The sequence below is a fragment of the Prionailurus bengalensis genome, chromosome C2, assembly GCF_016509475.1.
Source record: "Prionailurus bengalensis isolate Pbe53 chromosome C2, Fcat_Pben_1.1_paternal_pri, whole genome shotgun sequence".
NCBI lineage: Eukaryota > Metazoa > Chordata > Mammalia > Carnivora > Felidae > Prionailurus > Prionailurus bengalensis.
This window is the reverse complement of record NC_057350.1, coordinates 158,126,792-158,147,896: the sequence shown is the minus strand read 5'-3', so window position 1 is coordinate 158,147,896 and position 21,105 is coordinate 158,126,792. Positions and strand designations below refer to the sequence as shown.

The 21,105-nt window shown below is 37.1% G+C and overlaps 1 protein-coding gene across 44 annotated transcripts in view; it reads left to right on the top strand.

Annotated features, from left to right (window-relative positions):
- The window catches only part of CLASP2 (cytoplasmic linker associated protein 2), a 182,085-nt gene that overhangs the window by 45,935 nt on the left and 115,045 nt on the right, over window positions 1-21,105 (top strand). For 36 of the 44 annotated variants that reach the window (XM_043595870.1, XM_043595869.1, XM_043595867.1 and 33 more), the window contains one exon: window positions 12,552-12,698. In XM_043595870.1, coding sequence (XP_043451805.1) covers window positions 12,552-12,698 — 147 coding nt within the window. Of the gene's footprint in view, window positions 1-11,966; window positions 12,168-12,551; window positions 12,699-21,105 lie in introns of those variants that run through there. The other 8 variants (XM_043595912.1, XM_043595909.1, XM_043595908.1 and 5 more) reach the window with 3 other exon arrangements.

Below are 21,105 nucleotides of genomic sequence, written 5' to 3'. Positions count from 1 at the left end.
ATATGTTGTGTTTAGTTTTATTAATAACGAGTGATGGTTTAAATTGTGTTTGCCCCTTCATTGAACTATCAAAGGTCTTAAAGTTTTTATGGGCTTCTTTAAAGAAAAGGGTGTAAGACTTCAAGTAGGCTTTTTAACTAGTGAGTTAATGCCTACCTAGAAATTCTAAGAGACTTTATCAAATTTCGTTTCTTTTCAACTTTATATAAGATGGACTTTATTTTTTATAAATAAAATTGTTAACAATTTAAAATTAACTGTGCTGCTGAAAACATAGCATTATTATGTGAATATTAAAATTTGGCCGTTTTATTTTGAAGCACTTGGAGTTTTAATTTCTAGTCATTTTACTGAAAGTTTCTGTTTTAGTTTAAATTGAATATATTTTAAACGTTTACTATTTGATTATTTTTACTTATGAAGACTAGTCATTTTCTTTAACTATGAGAAATCTTGTATTATTTTCTTTTGGTAAGTTTCTCCCCTTCATTAGCTTTAGTCTCTCCTTATGGAATTGTCAACCCGTCAGATATATGTTGAACCTCCTGTGTTGATTCACTGCCCTTTATTTTGTCTCCTCTATTAAGTTTTATGGCTTTCTCTTTTACTTTGTATTCTAGGAGTTCTCCTTGACTTTCTCATCTAATCCTTCTATTAAATTTTAATTTTAATAAATAAAAGTTAATATGGCTAAACCTTTTCCCCTTTTCTGGTGGTTCCATTTTTACAGGTGTGTGTGTGTGTGTGTGCACACGCGCACATGTGCACGTAGGCACACACGTGCGTGGGTAAACATGCACACTTACATATAAAATATTGAGCTTTCTGAGTTGGGCGTGGGAAGAGCTAAATGATGAAATCATTTCATAGATTTTCAGTGGTTCCTTGCAAATCATTCCTGTATTTTCTGGCTTAGAGATTGTCACTCCTGTCATTCTACAAGGTGGGTTAGATGAGTTCTCATTGCTGTTTCAGTCTGCTTCTGAGAATTATGAGTTGCAGCTTTACTGTGGTTTTATTCTTCAAAAACTTTCTATCTTTTAATTTGCATTTTATAAGAATTTGTTGCTCTCTTTCGGGTGCTGATTTCACATACTTTGCCCTGCCTCATTTTCTGTGGTCTTATGATGGTGCTTATAATTTTATTAGGGTCCTATCACAGGCTTTTAAACAAGAGAGCAAAGTGATTCAAATTACCATAGTTCTTTTAAGGAAATATTTCAAACATGCCTAAAAATAGGGAACATTGTGCCAAACCTCCATTGCCGCCTACTATCCTGCTTCAAGAAATTACCAATACATAACCAATCTTTATTCATCTGTATCCCTCCTATCATCCCCTAGCCTTACCTCTCATGCTGGCCTGGGGTATGTGTGTGGACATGCATGCATACACGCACGTACACACACACACACACACACACACACACACACACAGTAACGTGTCTTTTTAAAAGACAATTAGAGTACTTTAGAAAAGACAGGTTTTGTTTGTTACCGGGAAATACTTCATTGACAACCAATTTTCACATCTAAAAAGTTAACCCTTAGTGTCAAATATTCAGTGTTCAGATTTTACTCAGTTGCTTCCTAAATATCTTTTTACAGTTTGAATATGGATTCAAACAAGGTTCACCATTGTAATTGGTTGATATATCACTTAAGGCTCTATTCATCTACAGCAGTTGTCTCACTTTTTCTTCTCTTGCCACTTTTTTGTTGAACAAGAAAACATCTATCAAGTAAAGTTTTCCCACCTGCCAGATTTTGATGATTACATTGCCATGTTGGTTTTATGTTACGGTTTTTTAAGGTTTTTATAGCCCCTTTATTTCCTAAAAATTGAAAATTCTGCTAATGGTTTGATCAGAATCAAGTCTAATTTTTTTGTTTGATTTTTTTGTGGGGGGTTGACACATCTTGGGGGGGCGGGGACACGAGTGAGTGGCAGAGAGAGAGAGAGAGAGAGAGAGAGAATCCCATGAAGGGCAGAGAGGGAAAGGGTAGGGGGGGAGAGAGAGCGAGTGAGCGAGCGTGAGAGCGTGGTTCATCCAATTTGGGTTGGACTTACCTGATGCAGGGCTGGAGCTCACCCGATGCAGGGCTCAAGCTCATGAACCACGGGTGAGATCATAACCTGAGCCGAAGTCAGATGCTTAACTGACTGAGCCACCCAGGTGCCACTGGACACATATTTTTATAGATGGTGTTGTGTATTTTGTCAGAAGCTATGCAGTGCCCGATTGTCTTTTTGTGTGTGTGATACTAATATACAACAGTGGGTTTAGGTGTTATCAGCCTGATCTATTCTTAAAAAGTTCCCCACCAGCCTTTCACTTAACAGTTTCAGCAGCCACTGGTCCAAATTACATTTTTAGATGATCTTATTGTTTACTTTGGGGTTTGGAAAGTTAAGAATGGAATCAGGCAAACCAGTTTAGAAGTTGTTGCAGCAGTATAGGCAGAGATGATACTGGTCTGGTCTTAGATTAGGAGGGGCAGCAGAAACAAAGAGAAATAGGTGAATTTGAGATATAACTTGGAGTTATGTACAAGAACTCTTGATAAAGGAAGGCAGAGAACTCGGAATGGGGCTCCTATATTGTGAGCTTGAGCAGCTAAGTAGATGGTGATTTCATTTACTGGGATAGAAGTAGACTTCAGGACAACAGGTTTGGAGATGGTGTTGGTGTTAAGGTATATATGTCAAGTTAGAGATGCCTTTGAGATATCCATGGGGGAGATGTTTAGTAGGGCAGCTGAATATCTAAGTCTGGTATTCAGAGATGGTATAGGCTAGAGACAAATAGCTCAGGGTTGTCAGCATGTAGAAGGTGTTTTAAACTATTGAGAATGGATGAAGGCATTTAGAAAGTGTGTAAGCTGGAGAGAAGGAAGATACTCAACATTTAGTGATTGGATAAAGGAGGAAGAGACGGAGCTAGCGGGACCTGTGAGGTCAGAGGAAAGCCAAGGAAAGTATTCTATTGTAAAAGCACAATGGGGGGGGGGGCACCTGGGTGGCTTGGTCCGTTGAGCGACCGACTTCGGCTCAGGTCATGGTCTCCCAGCTTGTGGGTTCGAGCCCTGCGTCGGGCTCTGTGCTGACACCTCAGCCTGGAGCCTGCTTCGGATTCTGTGTCTCCTTCTCTCTCTCTGCCCCTCCCCCGCTCACGCTTTGTCTCACTCTGTTTCTCAAAAATAAATAAATGTAAAAAATAAATTTTAAAAAAGCACAATGGGGAATGCAAATGATTAAACATGTTTGAGTTTGAGAAACCTGTAGTACCATCTTATAGTGATTATTGTTTCCTAATCTCAGTTACTAATTTAGCTGTTCAATATGACCATGGTCATTGTTAGATAGGTAAGAGGGTAAGACTACTCAGGAATCCAAAGTCTTCCTGCTCATTGTTTTAATTAGAATAAGGAAGGATATAGCTTCAAGAGAAAAGAGGAACTTTGGTATAAGAAACTAATATGAAACACTGTATTTGTGCATGAAAATGGTGGCATTGTGGGTTTTTTCTGAACTGGTTGGTTTACTGAAGAAAAGCCACACAAAGTGAATTTTTTTAAAGGAGATACGGTATACAATTTTGGCTTGATCTTCTGTTTGTCATGCAAGGATGGAGCAGTTTTTCATCCTTTAAATGAATTCAGAGGCAGAAATTTCAGGTGTTGGAATACATGCACCCATAAAAGTGAAGTGGAAAGTTTGAATAGCCATTTGAATACATGGCTTTCCTTAGAAGGGAAAAAGAAAAAAAAGGAAGGAATCTGATAATGGTAATATAAATTTACAATTTCTTATCTGAAACGTTGGGGACCAGCTATGTTTTGGAATTCTGCATATGTCAGATTTTAGAAAAGCAACGATCATAAACCATTGTATCATACAAAAACTCCAGCTGTGTCCTGGGCTGTACCTCGTAGTCAAGCATATTAATATTTTTGCAGTTAAGTATATGCAAATTCACAATGAGTAAAATAAAGACAAAAAAATAGCTTCATGTCAGTTCACGTGTTGTGCCATAAACTGAGTTCAGATCAGCTTAGATTTTGCTACCAAATGAATTTAAAAAGAAAAAACAATTTAAAGAAGAGTTGATAACCTATTCTTCTCCAACTATTCCAAAAAAATAGAAGAGGAAGGAAAGCTTCCAAATCTGTTCTAAGAGGCCAGCATTACCCTGATACTAAAACCCAGATAAGGACCTACAAAAAAAGAGAACTACAGGCCAACATCTCTGATTAACATAGATGCAAAAATCCTCAACAAAATGTTAGCAAATCAGATTCAGCAGTAAATTAAAAATCATTCACATGATCAAGTGGGATTTATCCCTGGGATGTAAGAGTAGTTCAGTATTCACAAATCAGTCAATGTGTACATCACATCAACAAGAAAGAGGTCAAAAACCATATGATCATTTCAATAGGCACAGAAAAAGCATTTGACAAAGTGCAACATCCATTTCTCATAAAACTCTCGACAAAGTAGGTTTAGAAGGAACATACCTCAATATAATAAAGGGCATATATGAAAAACTCACCCCTAACATCGTCTTCAGTGGTGAAAAACAGAGCTTTCCCCCAAAACTCTGGAACAAGACAAGGATGTCCACTCTCACCACTTTTAGTCAACATAGTACTGGCAGTCCAAGAAAAAGAGGTAAGAGGCATGCAGACTGGTAAGGAAAAAGTCAACTTCACTGTTTGCAGATGACTTCATATTAGATATAGAAAACCTGAAAGACTCCATAACACTGCTAAAACTGATAAGTGAATTCAGTAAGGTCACAGGATACAAAATCAATGTACAGAAATCCGTTGCATTTCCATACACTAAAAATGAAGCAGCAAGAAAAGAAATTAAGAAAACAATCCCATTTACAGTTGCACCAGAAATAATAAAGTATCTAGGAATAAACTAAGACAAAAGGCCTGTACAGTGAAAACTATAGAACAGTGATGAAAGAAAGTGAAGATGGCACAAATGGAAAGATAGTCCATGCTTGTGGATTGGAAGAACAGATACTAAAACATGTATACTACCCAAAGCCATGTACACACTTAATGCAATCCCTATCAAAATACCAATTGCATTTTTCACAGGAGGTGAACAAACCATCCTAAAATTGGTATGGAACCACAAAAAAACCCTTAATAGCTAAAGCAGTCTTGGAAAAGAAGACCAGAACTTGAGGTACCACAGTCTCGGATTTTAAGATCTACTACAAAGCTGTAGTGATATATAAACTGTGGTACTGGTACAGAAATAGACGCATGAATGAGTGGAACAGAATAGAGAGCCCACCGACTCTTGATTTCGGCTCAGGTCATGATCTCACTCACAGTCATGAGAATTGAGCCCTGCATTGGGCTCTGCACTGGGCATGGAACATGCTTAAGATTCTTTCCCTCTCCATCTGCCCTTCCCCTGCACTCGTGCTCTCTGTCTCAGTCTCCGTCTCTCTCTCAAAAAAAAACAAAAACAAAAAACCAGAAGTCCATGATTATATAGTCTGTTAATTTTGATGAAGGAGGCAAGTAAATGCAGTGGGAAAAAGACCATCTCCCCAACAAATGATGTTGGGATAACTAGACAGCTACATGCAAAAGAATGAAACTGGACCACTTTCATATGCCATGCACAAAAATCCACTCGAATGGAATAAGGACCTAAATGTGAGACCTGAAACCATAAAAATCCCAGAAAAGCACAGGCAGTAATTTCTCTGACATTGGCCATAGCAGCTTTTTTCTCAGTATGTTTCCTAAGGTGAGGAAAACAAAAGCAAAAATAAACTATTGGGACTACACCAAAATGAGGTTTCTGCAGAGCTAAGGAAACAGCTAAAGCTAAAAGGCAACCTACAGAATGGGAGAATATATTTGCAAAAGACATATCTGATAAAGGATTAGTATCTGAAGTATGTAAAGAACTAATACAACTCATCACCAAAAAAACACAAATAATTTAATTAAAAATGGGCAGAAGACGTGAGCAGACATTTCTCCAAAGAAAATACCCAAATGGCCAACAGATACATGAAAAGATGCTCAACCTCCTCATCAGGAAAATGGAAATCAAAACCACAATGAAATATCTCCTCATACCTGTCAAAATGGTTAAAATCAAAAACACAAGAAACAACAGGTATTGGCAAGAAAGTGGAGAAAAAGAAGCCATCTTGCACTGTTGATTGGAATGCAAGCTGGTGCAGCCACTGTGGAAAACAGTATTTTTGGTTCCTCGAAAAAATGAAAAATAGATCCAGTAATTCCACTGCTGGGTATTTACCCAAAGAAGATGAAAACACTAATTCAAAAAGATACACGCACCCTTATGTTTATAGCAGCGTTATTTATGATAGCCAGATTATGGAAGCAGCCAAGTGTCCGATGACAGATAAATGGATAAAGAAGATGTGGGTATGTGTGTGTGTATAAACACGCATACATAACGAGATATTACTCAGCCATAAGAAAGAATGAACTCTTGCCATTTGCAACAGCATGGATGGATCTGGAGAGTATAGTGCTAAGTGACATAAGTCAGAGAAAGACAAATGCCATGTGATTTCAGTGCTGTGAGGAATTGAAGAAACAGGAACAAAGAAAAAACAGAGACAGACCGAGAAATAGACTCTTAAGTATGGAGAACGAACTGACGGTTACCAGAGGGGAGGAGGAGGATGAAATAGGTACAGGGTGTTAAAAGTGCACTTGCCGTGGTAAGCACTGAGTAACGTATAGGAGGGTTGGGTCACTATGCTGTACTCCTGAAATTGATATAACGCTGTATGTTAACTATACCGGAATTAAAAAAAAAACAACGCGCTGAAGCTGGACTTTTAGAACTTCCTGGCTTTCAGGCATTGCAGTTAAGGGATTGTGGGCCTGTAATCTCTCCGTGCTTGCTGAGAACAGCACCCTGGTGTTAGATGAAGGCAACAAAAGGTAGAGCCTTATTCTGCTTGGGCTGCTTTTTATTTCTGCCTACCTGTCCTCTCCCCCACCCTTCCATCTCCTCACTTCCGTCCCCTTCTTCATTCTATTATCATCTCTTTTTCCCCCCGCCCCCCATCTATTATCCCTATCTTTTTCTTCTGCTCTTACCACTACTCTTTTTCTCTCATTTTCCATTTCAATCCTACACATACCCACTGCAACCTGCTACTTTATTAGTTTTTATCTTCTAGTACTTCTAAATTCTTCCTCTTGATGATGTTCGGCACTAAACTATACCAGTGTCTTTTTGGAGTGAGAGCAAAGGTGTCAAAGTAATCATGCTTTCTGTAGTTCATCCTTTTTTATTTATTCAGTAAATAGCAAAGCACCTACTATATGTAGCCCAGGTGATTTTTTCTTTTTGATTTATCTTCTAGTTCAGTTGAGCTGTGTCTAATCTGTCATGCCTGCCCACTGAGTTTAAATTTCAGTTATTGTATTTTTATTTCTAGAAGTTCTGTTTGGTTGCTTTTAAAAATCTGTCACTTTTTAAACTTCCTAAAAGATCTCTGAAATTATTTTCAAGCTTTTCTAATAAAGCTTTCAAGTATAGGCATTTTATGGGCTGTGCTTGATAATTTTAGGATTTTTAGTGGATCTGTTCCTATTGTCTATTTCTGCTTATTCTTGCTCATGGTGTCTTGTTTCCTGCCATGCCAAGTGACCTTTCGAAAATTATTTGTGCACATAATGTGAGGCCAGAGACTTTATTCCAGGAAAATTTTGCATTTGCCTTGGCTGTTGCTTGGGAGTAGGAGTACTCCCAATGTGAGCCAACTAAGTTTGAGGGCTGGAGAGTCTTGACAGTCTAAGCGATTCACCTTAATGAAGTACTCCTTTTGATTTACTTCTCTATTGCTCTCCTTTGAGAGTCATTGGAACAGAATAAAAGACTATAAGAAGATAAGGGCTTACTTATCATTCACTTTAACCTTGAGAGTATAGTCATTTGGTAAACCAGCTTTTGATGGGAAGAGTCTCCTATTAGAATCTGTATCTTTTTTATGTGGATTTTCAAATTCTATTTCCTTTGCCCCCAAGGCTTCAAAATAGAAATTCATATGTACTGGTTTTGTCCTTTATTTCTTATGATTTTGTCAGATACTTAGTTGTTAAGAAGATTTTTTTCTCAAATATCTATTCAGTGTTTATAGTTGTTTGCCTTCGGAATTGTGTTTCAATAACCTGGAGACTGAAGGTCTTCCTACTATGAGAAGGGTCATTCTAAGCATTGTTCCACATTTGGAGTTATAGCAGTGGACAAAATGGACAACTTCTTATTCTAATCATAACACATTTCAGTGGAGGGAGTCAGATAATAAAATATATAGATGGTAAGTGCTAAAGAGAGAAATAAAATAGGAAGGTAGGGATAGATTGGTAGTGTCAGGATGTTGGCAAGTTTATAATTTTAGGATCCGAGAAGAGCTCATTGAGAAGGCGATAGAAGAATAAAGATCTGAAGGAGGTGAGTAGACAGGGTGGCTCTGCAGGGAAGAGCATTCGAGGCAGAGGGAACCAGTGCAGAGGACTTCCTATGAGTCTTGGCAAGGAGACCGGTGGGGCTGGTTTGGAGAAGAAGCTGGAGGGCAGTGAGTAGGATCACGTTGGAGAGAACCACGTCGTATCTAAGATCTCCCAGGTTTTGGAGCACTGATACCGATAGACCTCCTCATGGAGACCCAAGAGGGTTTCGAGCAGTGCTGTGGTATGATTTTGTTCAGTTCAGGACGTTATGTTGAGAATAAGCTCTGAAAGGGCAGAGGGGTGAAGTAGGAGTAATGGAGTAGGAGTAATGGAGTTATGGCACAAACAGGACAACATTTCTGCCCACTTCCAGTCCAACTTCTAGTTCACTCTTAAAAGCATCTATTGTTTCTGGAGGTGATAAGTTCTAGGAAGAAATAGAACTGGTTTGGTCTGAATATTTACAGTTAAGAAAATATTTTTAAGTGTAGAATATTTATAATTTCCATGTAAATTACAAAACACTTCTAATTTGGGGACTTGTGATGATGGATTCATTTCATGAATTCTTTTAGCTTACAGTCAAGAAAAGGTATAACATTTTTGGAAGTGGTAAAAAAAAAAAAAAAATTCCCCTCTGTAGATACGTCCTGTTTTGCTTTATGTATTTGAAGCTATGTTACTGGGTCCATAAAAATTTAGAGTTCTGATTTTTTTTTTCCCCTTTGGGATTGATCCCTTTATCCTTACTAAAAGTCTCTACCTCTAGTGATGCTTCTTCAAACTGCCTTGTTTGAAATTAGAGTAGCTATGTCAACTTTCTGTTGATTGGTATTTGCCATAGTCTGTCATTTTACCTTTAACCTTTATGTGGCTTTGTAAAGTGTATCTTGTACAAGCAACCTATTTTTAAAGACGCAGTATTGTTCATTTATTTTTAAGGTAGTTCCTGATATATTTGGTTTCATTTTTGCCACTTTATCTTTTTTTTCTATTTCATCCGCTTGTTTTAATCGTTTTTTTAATCTCCTTTCCTGCTTCTTTTCAATTATTTAGATTCTTAAATTTTTCTTGTATTAGTTTATCTATGTATACATTTACTCTTATTCTAGTGGTTACCCTAGCAGGGATCGCCAAACTCACTTGCAGGCCACATCCAGCCATCCTCCTGTTGTACATAAAATTCTATTGAAACGCAGCCACACCTATGTGTTTACATATCATGTATCACTGCTTTGGCACCACAATAGCATAAGTATTGTGTAGCCGCACAGAGAGATTCATGTATGGTTTACAAAGCCTAAAATATTTACCATGTAACCCTTTATAGAAAAAGTTTGCCAACTCCTGGTTCTTAAACTTGACCATGCATCATAGTCACTGGGAGGGCCCCCATCTCCAGAGTTTCTGATTCATTAGATTTCAGTTGGGGCCAGAGAATTTGCATTTTTAAGAAATTGCCAGGTGATGCTCAGCTGCCGGTCTGTACCACTGTCCTAGAGGTTATAATGTGCATCTTTGACTTATTCAGTAAAAAATAAATGTGCATACTACTCCCACAATGCTTAAAAGCCCAAAGCCTCTTTAACTTTATTTGCTTACCTCTTAAGAGCGCTATTTCATAATCATCTCAAGCTGATAACAACTCAAAAGTCCATCAACAGTAGAATGGATATTACCAAATTGTGGTGTGTTTATACCCTAGAAAACTATAAGCAATGAAAATGATTCTCCCAAATAGTGTATTGAGTGAAAAGAAGCTAGCTTCTCGTATGATTCCTTCTAGAGAAGGCTCAAGAATGGGTAGAGCTGACAGTGCGGCTGTGAGTCAAGACTAGCGTTGGTAGGTGATCATGACTTCGGGGAGGTTAGTGAGGGTGTGTATAGGATGCTGATAATGATCTCCTGGTCTGGAGACTGGTTACACTGCACGTCTGTTTTGTGAAAATTCACCGAACTGCAGACTTACAATTTATATACTTTTGTCTACCTTACTTTTGATTAAAAAAAGTTAAAATTTAGGGACGCCTGGGTGGCTCAGTTGGTTGAGCGTCTGACTTCGGCTCAGGTCATGATCTCATGGCTCGTGAGTTCGAGCCCCATGTTGGGCTCTGTGCTGACAGCTCAGAACCTGGAACCTACTTCGGATTCTGTGTCCGTCTCTCTCTCTCTGCCCCTCCCTCGCTCATGCTCTGTCTCTCTTTCTCTCTCTCAAGAATAAATAAGACATTAAAAAAATTTTTTTTAAGTTAAAATTTAATTTCCCAATAGTTTGAGAAAATTAAGAGTTAAAATTTTTTTAAGTGGTAAGAGACATTTACTCTCTCTTCGATTCTTGTGTTTGTAGGAACAGAACACTGTTTCCATGGGAACTTCTGGCTACTCAGTGTTTTAGTACCTGTCTTTCTATAGACTTGTGTGTCTCCTCTGTCTCTTTTGGCTACATTTTCTTTTACATGGTGGTGGTAAAATAAAGTTTTTTGGGGATCATATTAGTGTTTTTTACAGAGCAGTCAGTATAGAGCACAGGTTTTAACTTATCCAGACTGGCTCTCTAATAGTGATATGCTAAAAAAGAAAAAAATATATCTATCTTTTAACTTGAAGATAGTATTTTCAGTTTAGTTTTTTCTTACAAATTATGCTATTAGAAAAAAACTTGATGGAATGAAATGTGGCTTTATATTGGTTTGTCTATTTGATTTTCTTTTTTCCAGATAAATTCAACAGTCTTACCACTTGTCTGGTGTATTTTCTTTAAAATATATTTAATAGTTGAAGTATCCCTCTGTAGTAATGATTTCATTCTAGTTGATTTGGGTATTTGCATAGGTGAGGGGAACAAGTTGAAAGGAAAAGATTCTGACCCATTATTGATCTGAAGCCTGTGGTAAATCTGCTGTTCTGCCTCGCCCATCTTGTTTGTCGTGGTTGGTTTGTGCAGGGTCCTAGAGAAGACCGTCTTCGCAGACAAGTAAAATGCATACAGCGTGTGATTGGGGGGTGGGGGGAGGCGCGGTTCACATTATACAAGGAGATGATACTGGTGTGGTCATTAATAAGTATTCTAAAAGGAGCTTTGGGTAGAATATTTTAGAATCATTTATGAAAACAGATTGTTCAGTTTGGTTTCTGTGGCCTAAATAAATAGCAGAATTGTGAGATCAGAGGGTTAATTATGCACAGAAATGAGCACTGTGATATTCCATGTTTTACTGATGCAATAATAAGCACCCCAGCAGAATGAATATTGCATAAAACCTTATGTTGTATTTGTATAAATTTTCTTATGCATTAAATAGGAGAAAAGAAATTTAGGTTTAGAAACCTTTGTATTGAAAGCCTCTGAAATTTAGGTAAAGAATAAGGATTGCAGCTGCATAGATCATTTTTTAAATACATGGAGAATTTTTACCTTTCATCTGGCAGTAGCTGGCATAAGATGATGTCACCTTGTAGCTGATTGGCTGTTACAGCACCTAGGGCAGGGAAGAGAAAGAAAAATGCCGGCACAAACCTCAGTGGTGGTTCTGTGGTTGTTTCTGTCTATTTTTGATAGAATCTTTGATTAGTACCAGATCTACTGTATTTGGCCATGTGAACCATTGGGAGCATCCTAGGGTGAGGGAAATTCAGCGCTTTCAGAGGAATGAGGCGACTGATTTGCAAACGGATCTGTGATTGTAAGTTGCAAAAGCTGGGTGTAAGGAATAAGGCAGGGTGTGCTGGAAGATACACTATGGGAGGAGCTGGCAGAAAATGCTTACATGAGTAGCAGGAAAATGAAAAATGCTTTTCGCTATCAGGGTTAATATATCTGGTTTTATGATTTGCCTTCGTGTGTAGGTAGGAAATATGATAATATTGCAGTCAAATTGTAAATAATACTGGGCTATTTCGTATAGTGTTGGCCAGTATATAAATGCTTATGCAAAGGAGCTGTATTTTGTATTCTGTCTTACAAAGTAATGATTTCATTTACAGCTTTATTTGATTTTTGAAAGTCTTGTGGGAAATGGAGCAAGGCGTAGTTCTCTTAAAATACATTTTTCTAATGCTTTGTGCAGATAAAAGCTTTGATGATGAGGAATCGGTGGATGGAAATAGGCCATCATCAGCTGCTTCAGCCTTCAAGGTTCCTGCACCTAAAACATCCGGAAATCCTGTCAACAGTGCAAGGAAGCCTGGTTCAGCAGGTGGCCCTAAGGTTGGAGGTAATGTAAATCCATTTCCAATCTGATGTGCATGCCTCGTGCCCTTGATGTGGACACACATACTTAGAACTTCAGAGGAATATGTTTATTCATGACTGCAGCATGGTTGCAGGTCTGGGGCGTCTCTTGCAACACACAGAAGAATGTGCTGCCTTTTCCAAAATGGTTTTAAAATGGGATCTATTGCTGTTTCCTGTGAATTAGTGTATCTTGAGTGTATTCATTTTTCAGATGTCATTTTTCAAGGGAGACATTTAAGGGAATTTTTCGATTTGGGGTTTTTTGGTTTTGTTTTTAAGGAGAGAGCAGGTTTTTCAGATTTTGGCTATTAATTTTCAGGTGCTATCGTTGTTAAAGAAATACTGATTTATGTAACGTTTCTATACGTTCATTTAGTAGTGAGTCTTGAATACTTCAGGGTTGAAAAAATGGTTGAAGATACTGGATATTGAATCATTTGTCACAATAGGAAATGGGTGGTGGTCAAGTGAAATTGCCTCAAAAATGGTTTCTGGATTTGATAATAATAAATAGGAAAAAACAGCTTTTATGAAGTTACAAACACATAGTACATTCTTTGATCGTATTAGAACTGCTTCTGTCATACTGTTTATCTTTTAATTTTTTTTATGGGTATTTTTTCATATTCTAATAAGAAAGCCACGAGTACTTTTCAGGTGCTACTTTCTGCCAGGTCTTTTTGGTAGAATGAATCCTATTAGAATAAGTAAATATTTAATGCTAAAAGGACATTAGCTACTTTCTCTTTTTCTTTCGTGTGTGTGTGTGTGTGTGTGTGTGTGTGTGTGTGTGTGTTATAATTTGAGAGAACAGATTGTGCCTTGTTTTTGATAACTGGTAGGAAAATCCTGATCTTCAGAATTTTGTTTTTCCCCTTTTTACCTATAGTTTTTTTATTAAAAGTATAGAGAAAGGAAAAATAAGCTGTATATTTTGACCAGGTCTTAGAAGTTGTGTTCTCTCGACCTTTCCATACAGCCAAACATTAATTTCAAGTCATGTGATATTCTCAATGCAGAAAAAATGTCATAAATATTTCATTTTAACTGTCTTTAGTGTGCCATATAACTAGCAAGAAAGATGATATATACACACACTTATATATCTGTATATAAACATATAACCTCTTTACATATACTCTTATGCATATAAATAAATAGGTAAATATTTTGAAATAGAAATGTCTTAATGATTTCTCTTGGTGTTTTGGGTAATTTACACTTTAGTGTTTTAATTATTTTCTCTTTGTTATAGGAATATATTATCATCCAAATGTTAGTTATCATATCCTATTACATGACATTGTCTATTATGCATTCTTATCTCTGGTAAAAAGTATACGACAATTCTGTGATTTCTTCCTTTTGTAACATATGGCTACCTTGAATTACTTGCAAAGGGGATTTTTTTTGTCTTGATTTTTGAATTATAGATTTCTGATATATGATACAATAGTGATTTCAGGTTTTATTTAACTTAAAATGGATTAATACATGAAATGCACGGTGATAATATTTAACATTTTTGTGAATCTAAGCCATTCATTGGTTTATGATTAACTCTGCTTTTCATGTTTTATTTTCCTTAGAGGAAAATTGAGATTGTAGTTTACCTACAAAAGCTTACTTAATTTTGATGTTAATTAAACTGATAAGATCAGAGTGTCTTGTTGTTGTTGTTTTTAAGGAAACAGATTTCCTTTCTGCCACATCACCTTCTCTGGTTTGTAGTCCTACCAGATATGAAAATGCTAGATAGCTTTTGTGATCATAGGCATTAATCACTCATACAGATTATATCATCCATCTAAGCAGTGGCTCTTTTGATGAAAATGAGGACGAGATCTTCATTCCTTCTTCCTTCCCCTCCTTGTCCTCTTTCTCATCCTCCTCCTCTTGGCAATTGCAGATTCATCCTGCAAATTTGTGTCTGTTGCTTTTGTTTGCCCCAGCTCATTTAGGGTCACTGCCTGCTTCTCTCCCTAAGAAAAGAGCTACTAGCCGGAAGATACTGATACTGCTTCCGAAACTAATGCCCTTCTTGGCTCTCAGTCCTTTGAAAATTTAACTTCAGATTTTCTGTTCTTGGCAGAGGCTTATTGATTTTTAGATTAGTTATAGAAAGTTTTCGTAAGAGTTTAAGAACCTTTGCATTAGAAAGGACGTTGGTCATATAGTTCAGTTTAGTGTTCAAGGGTAGCAGTCCCTTTCACAGTATTCCTGATAGGTGACTGTTCAACATCTGATTAAAATAATGTATGCACATTGATTACAATTTGGAATAAAACCACCTACAATACCACTATATGTGAGCATAATCAATTGATATATTACGATGAACTTTCTTCTAATTACTTTCCGATAATTTACATATATATAAACTTACACACACATTTTCTTAGGAGGAGGACAGAATTGGCACCATTTGTGATGTCCTTTTGTATACCTTTTTTTTCTTACTAGTATTTTACGTGGAGCATTTTCTCATTATCCTAATTTATTAATTGAAAACTATTCATAGCTAAATAATATCTAGGTTGCTTTCAGTATTTCCTGCCGTTATAAATAATTCCATTATGCTTTTATGGGTATCTTTTAGCACATCTCTTGCAATCGTTTCCTTGGAATAAATTTCTCAAGTTCACTGAGTCAAAAGATAGAGGGATTTCTCCTTTCAGTGTGGCACAGTGTCCTCCAGAAAGGTTATAAGCCAAATTCAGTTCTGAATAAATGAATTCTATTTTACATTGCATTAAATTCTGCCTCCTTGTAACTTAAGCAGGGAAGATTAATTATTTGTTAACATGATACTTTGACATACTTGAAGGTTGGGTTGTCCCTGTCTCTCTCTGTAATTATTCTGCTTTCTAGACTATACACTTTCTTTCTCATAAGTTTATATGGAATAATGAGGATTCAGTCTAAGCATTTCGTTTGCTACTTCTAGGCATATTATATACTGATAGGTATGTTTAGTTCCTGTTAAAGGAATATGGTGGTGGAGGGGTATATGTATTAGTTGAATAAACCCATCACAGTCCACTGCGTTTAACAAATATTCTTTCAAGTAAGATTGCCAAGATAAAAATAAAGTGAATTTCTTTGGAATCCTTACTGAATCTACTTTTGAAGTTTTGGAGTTTAAGTTACTTCTCGGAGATATATGTCAAGATTAAAGAGATGTGTACTATTTTTAGCAAAGTATCCTATCCAGTTAATTAAAGCCAATAGGACCTGTGTTTAATCTTTAGTGTGTGTTAGTTTTTCTCTGTCCTTTGGCTCAGGGTGCCAACCTGTTTTACTCATATTGTAATCGTGTGGCCTTTAAGTCAAGGAGAATCAAACAAAGGGTCATGGGTTGCTCCATACCAGTATATTATTGCTATAGAAACCCATATTATGTGAGCGTCAGCGTTACCTTTGTGCTTAGCTAATTAGATAAAAGGATAAAATGAATTCCTTTATGTATTATTTTTTTTTAATGATTTCCTTTAAATAGTCCTTTTCTGAATAACATTTATAACTTCATAATAGGGATTAAGGTAGGGGTGCTTGGGTGGCTCAGCCCGTTAAGGGTCCAACTTCGGCTTAGGTCGTGATCTCACAGTTCTTGCGTTCGAGTCCCACATTGGGCTCTGTGCTGATAGCTCAGAACGTGGAGCCTGCTTCGAATTCTGTGTCTCCCTTTCTCTCTCTCTGCCCCTCCCCTGCTCATGTTCTGTCTCTTTCTCTCAAAAATAAAATAAACATTGGGGGCGCCTGGGTGGCTCAGTCAGTTAAGGGTCCGACTTTGGCTGAGGTCGTGATCTCATGGTTCTTGAGTTCGAGTCCCACATTGGGCTCTGTGCTGACAGCTCAGAGCCTGGAGCCGGCTTCGGATTCTGGGTCTCCTTCTCTGTCTGCCCCTCTCCCACGAACGCTCTGCCTCTCTTTCTCTCAAAAATAAACAAACACAGGGGCGCCTGGGTGGCGCAGTCGGTTAGGCGTCCGACTTCAGCCAGGTCACGATCTCGCGGTCCGTGAGTTCGAGCCCCGCGTCAGGCTCTGGGCTGATGGCTCAGAGCCTGGAGCCTGCTTTCGATTCTGTGTCTCCCTCTCTCTCTGCCCCTCCCCCGTTCATGCTCTGTCTCTCTCTGTCCCAAAAATAAATAAATGTTGAAAAAAAAATAAAAAAAAAAATAAACAAACACAAAAATTAAATAAATAATAATAAACATTGAAAAAAAATTTTTAAATAGGGGTTAAGGTAAATACGTTTTCTTTTGGGTTCATGGTTTAGAATATACTGATGGAACCTGGTTTTTAAAAATATTTGTATCTCTAGAGTACTTTAGGTAATAATTTAAAAAAAAATGTTTTCGTGTTCTCACATATATTCTCTTGTTTAAACCTCAAACCCCGTCGAATTCCGTGCTTTATTATCCCAATTTTACTGATGAGTAAACTTAGGTTTGGAGAAGTTGAGTTGCATAGTGTCACACATCTAATAAGTGGGCAAAGCACAGAAAGCACTTTGCTGTACAGCCACCCACACTAATGTCACTGGGTAAATAAGAATTCTTCTAGATCCTTTAGCTCTAAGATTATAATCTACAGGGATGGTCACTACCTTTCAGCATCCATAACTCGGTCATTTTAAAGCTCAACTAATATGATTCTCAGAAAAATGGAATATTTGGAAATAGGCAAACCTGAAATTTATTCTTTGTCAATAGAAATGCTTTTTAGTATTTTCTTGTTGAAATCACCCCATACCAATTATTTTGGCTGTTATTCTTTTTAATATAGAGGTTGACTTAGATGATAATATAATTGTTATTGTTAATGATTAGTACCAGATTTTGAGGTTAGTCATTTGTTTTTGAGGCTTGTATGTAATCATTGAGACACATCACTGGCTAAATCTTTAGTTAGTTCTCAAAGTTCTGATGTTCTTTCTCACTCGCTCGTTCATTCAAGTGGACAGTATTTTCTCTCTACTCTTTTCATCTAATATCAAAGATTCCTTTGAAATGGTTTTAACTTTTAATTCATATAATTAGATAGTTACCACCATTTCAGATTCAGAAGCACTTATCATTTTGATATTTTATATTTGCTTAACTTCATTTATGTCTGACCTGAAGTTTTATTCAGAAGATCCAAATATCGATTTTCCATGCTGATCATTCCCATTTTTTCCCCCTCATGCAAACAATTAAGTTTTTTTTTTCTTTTAAACAAATAAAGATCATGAGAATCGGTATATATTTAATAAAACAAATCTCACAGAATTGGATGTTTAATCTTGGAATTCAAATTTTTAACGGGTAAACCTCGATATCTTGCTATCGAACTTTATATGAAATCAAATAACTTTTCTGTTTGTGTGTTTTGTTTTGTTGTGTTTGTTTTCTTCTCTTCGCTTAATGCCAAGGGAAGGTACTGAAGCAGAGTGTTTTAGCCCTTAATCTTAAAGATTATCTGGCCCAATTCAGGTGAAGAGACTGAGCCTCCTGAGAGTAAAATGATGTATCCAAGATAAGACCGTTACTAGCCTCTGCTTGGCCAGAGGCTTTTTCTTGGATCATCTCTGGTCATCTCCTATCCAGCACTGTGTGTGATGCATATTTCTTTTTTTTTTTTTTTTAACGTTTTTTTAATTTTTTTTGTTTATTTTTGAGACAGAGACAGAGCATGAGCAGAGGAGGGGCAGAGAGAAGGGGAGACACAGAATCCGAAGCGGGCTCCAGGCTTGAGCTGTCAGCACAGCGCCCGACGCAGGGCTCGAACTCACAAGCCGTGAGATCATGACCGGGCGGAAGTCGGATGCTTAACCGACTGAGGCAGCCAGGCGCCCCGTGATGCATATTTCTTATTTTTATCCCATATAGCAAGATACTGTTATTGACATTGGGAATTTAGTGATTGGCCTGTAGCCATCATTCCATGTTAAATTACAACAAAAACCATATCACTGATGGATTTTTATTCATCGTAAGAAGCACTGGTGCCATCTGTCTCAGCTTTAGTTGTAAGATGGGTATGATTCAAGTAATTCAGCAGGTTTAGTTTAATAGTATCCTGCCTCTCGAATCCTGTTGCTTTGCCGTAACCACTGTTGTTTGATATGTGTCCTTCTGCTTCTTACTCCACGTTCGCTTATGGAGGTGCCCAGATTACATGTTATGTTCGCCCACATTAAACACACTAGTTAGTAAACACTTTGCAGCTTGACTTTTTTCACCAGACGGCCGTCCTTCAGCATCAAGAATGGCAGCGATCACATCCTTTTAATAGCCATCTAGTATTCCACATGATTGGCGTACCATGCTGTAATAAACTGTTTCTCTGCCAGGGTCATTCGGGTTGTCTGTAGCTTTATGGCGTCACCAAGAATGCGGATCTCCGTGTACTTCCTGTATTTGCACATTCTGTTGCCGATCTGTGGAATCGATTCCTCTGAAGGTTCAATTAAAGGTTGTATTTTTCATTTTAATAAAGACATTATTTTACCTTTTCCAGCTTTGAATGTAACAGCCTTATTAATTATTGTCATTCTGATAGGTAAAAAATGGTGTTTATTTTTTTTTTCTTTTTAATTTGCATTTTTCCATTCACCTGTCCATCTGGCCAGCAGCTGGCAGATGTTTACTGAAAGCTTTTTAGCATGCTGCTACTTTTGTGATCTCCGGAAAACAGTCGGTGAACAAAAACAAAGACTCTGCTGCCTTCCTGGAGTTTTTATTCTATTGAGGTTCAGAATATTTACATCTATTAATGAAATTAGCATATCCTCTTCTGTGAATTACATGTTGTTGTTATTTGCCCATTTTTTATTGGGCTTTTTTTCTTCTCATCCGTTTGTTACAATTTTTAAAATATTAGGCCTCTTAGTCTTTTGTTAAAAATCATAAATATTTCATCCGTATCTCCTCTGTCCATGGCATTTTTACATCAAAACTTAAAAAATTTGGGGGGCGCCTGGGTGGCTTAGTTGGTTAAACGTCTGACTTTGGCTCAGGTCGTGATCTCGTGGTTTGTGAGTTCGAGCCCTGCGTCGGGCTCTGTGGTGACAGCTTAGAGCCTGGAGCCTGCTTTGGATTCTGTGTCTCATTTGCCCTCTGCCCCTCCCCCACTTGTGTTCTGTCTCTCTCAGTCTCTCAAAAATAAATAAATGTAAAAAAAAAAATTGTAAAAATAGTTTAAAAAAAAAACTTAAAAACTTTTTGTTGTGGTAGGTAACATATGTGTTATTTTCTTTTTGACTTCCAAATTTCCTAACCTGAATAAAAAGGACTATTATCCAGTCCCAAGGCTATGCAAATGTTTTATTCCAGTTTATTCTAACACATTAATTAGGGGCGCCTGGGTGGCTCAGTCGGTTGAGCCTCCGACTTTGGCTCAGGTCATGATCTCATGGTTTGTGGGTTTGAGCCCCATTGGGCTCAGACAGCTCAGAGCCTGGAGCCTGTGTTACATTCCATGTCTCCATCTCTGCCCCTCCCTGGCTTGCGTGTGCTCTCTCTCAAAAATAAATAGATAAACTTACCAAAAAAATTATTATTTTACACTTAATTTTATCAGTATATCTTGAATTTATTTTTGTATACAATGACAATTTATCTATTTTAATTTATGTTCTTATGCATGGCCAATTAATATCTGTGCATTTAAAGAAACATTCTTCATTGAATGAGTGCTATTGCATATATTTCAGTTAGTTTCTATAGTTTCTTTTTTCCTGATCAATATCTCTGTACTTACTCTAGCTTTTATAGTGAGTGGTTCCTCAAACTTTTTATTAAGAAAAATTTTGAGCATATATAGCAAAGTTGACATGCAGCAAACGCCCGTCACCTAGATTGAATAACTAGTGTTTGCCATATTTGACTCTATATAAACCTATTCCCACACATATTCTTTTTTTTTTTTTTAAATCTCAACAGTTGGAGACACTGTAGTGTCCAAGTTGTAGACGTTATGACATTCCAGCCATAAATATTAAATATGCTCTTCCTAATAAGACTTACCGGTATGCTACAGTTGTTATATGTATAATATCGTTATCATATGCAAGAAGATTCTATAACGTGTATAGAACAGTCACCTTACCAATTTTTATACCCGTAACATTGATATACCTTGAAGAGTCTAGGCCAGTTGTCTTAGATTGTCTGGGTTTGTTCTAGATTTGTCTGATTTCTTTTTGATGTTATTTAACTTGTTCCTTCTAGCCATTTTAGTTTTTGTAAATTGTTAAATTATATACTCCCCTCCTTTTAAGCACTTCCATTCTGTATTCAAATTTCCTCAAGTATCCTAAGAATATTTTTTTATATCAAATATATAAATTCTATGGGCCCAGGAAGAATTTTCAGTTTCTTCATTCAAGAATGCCCTCGTTA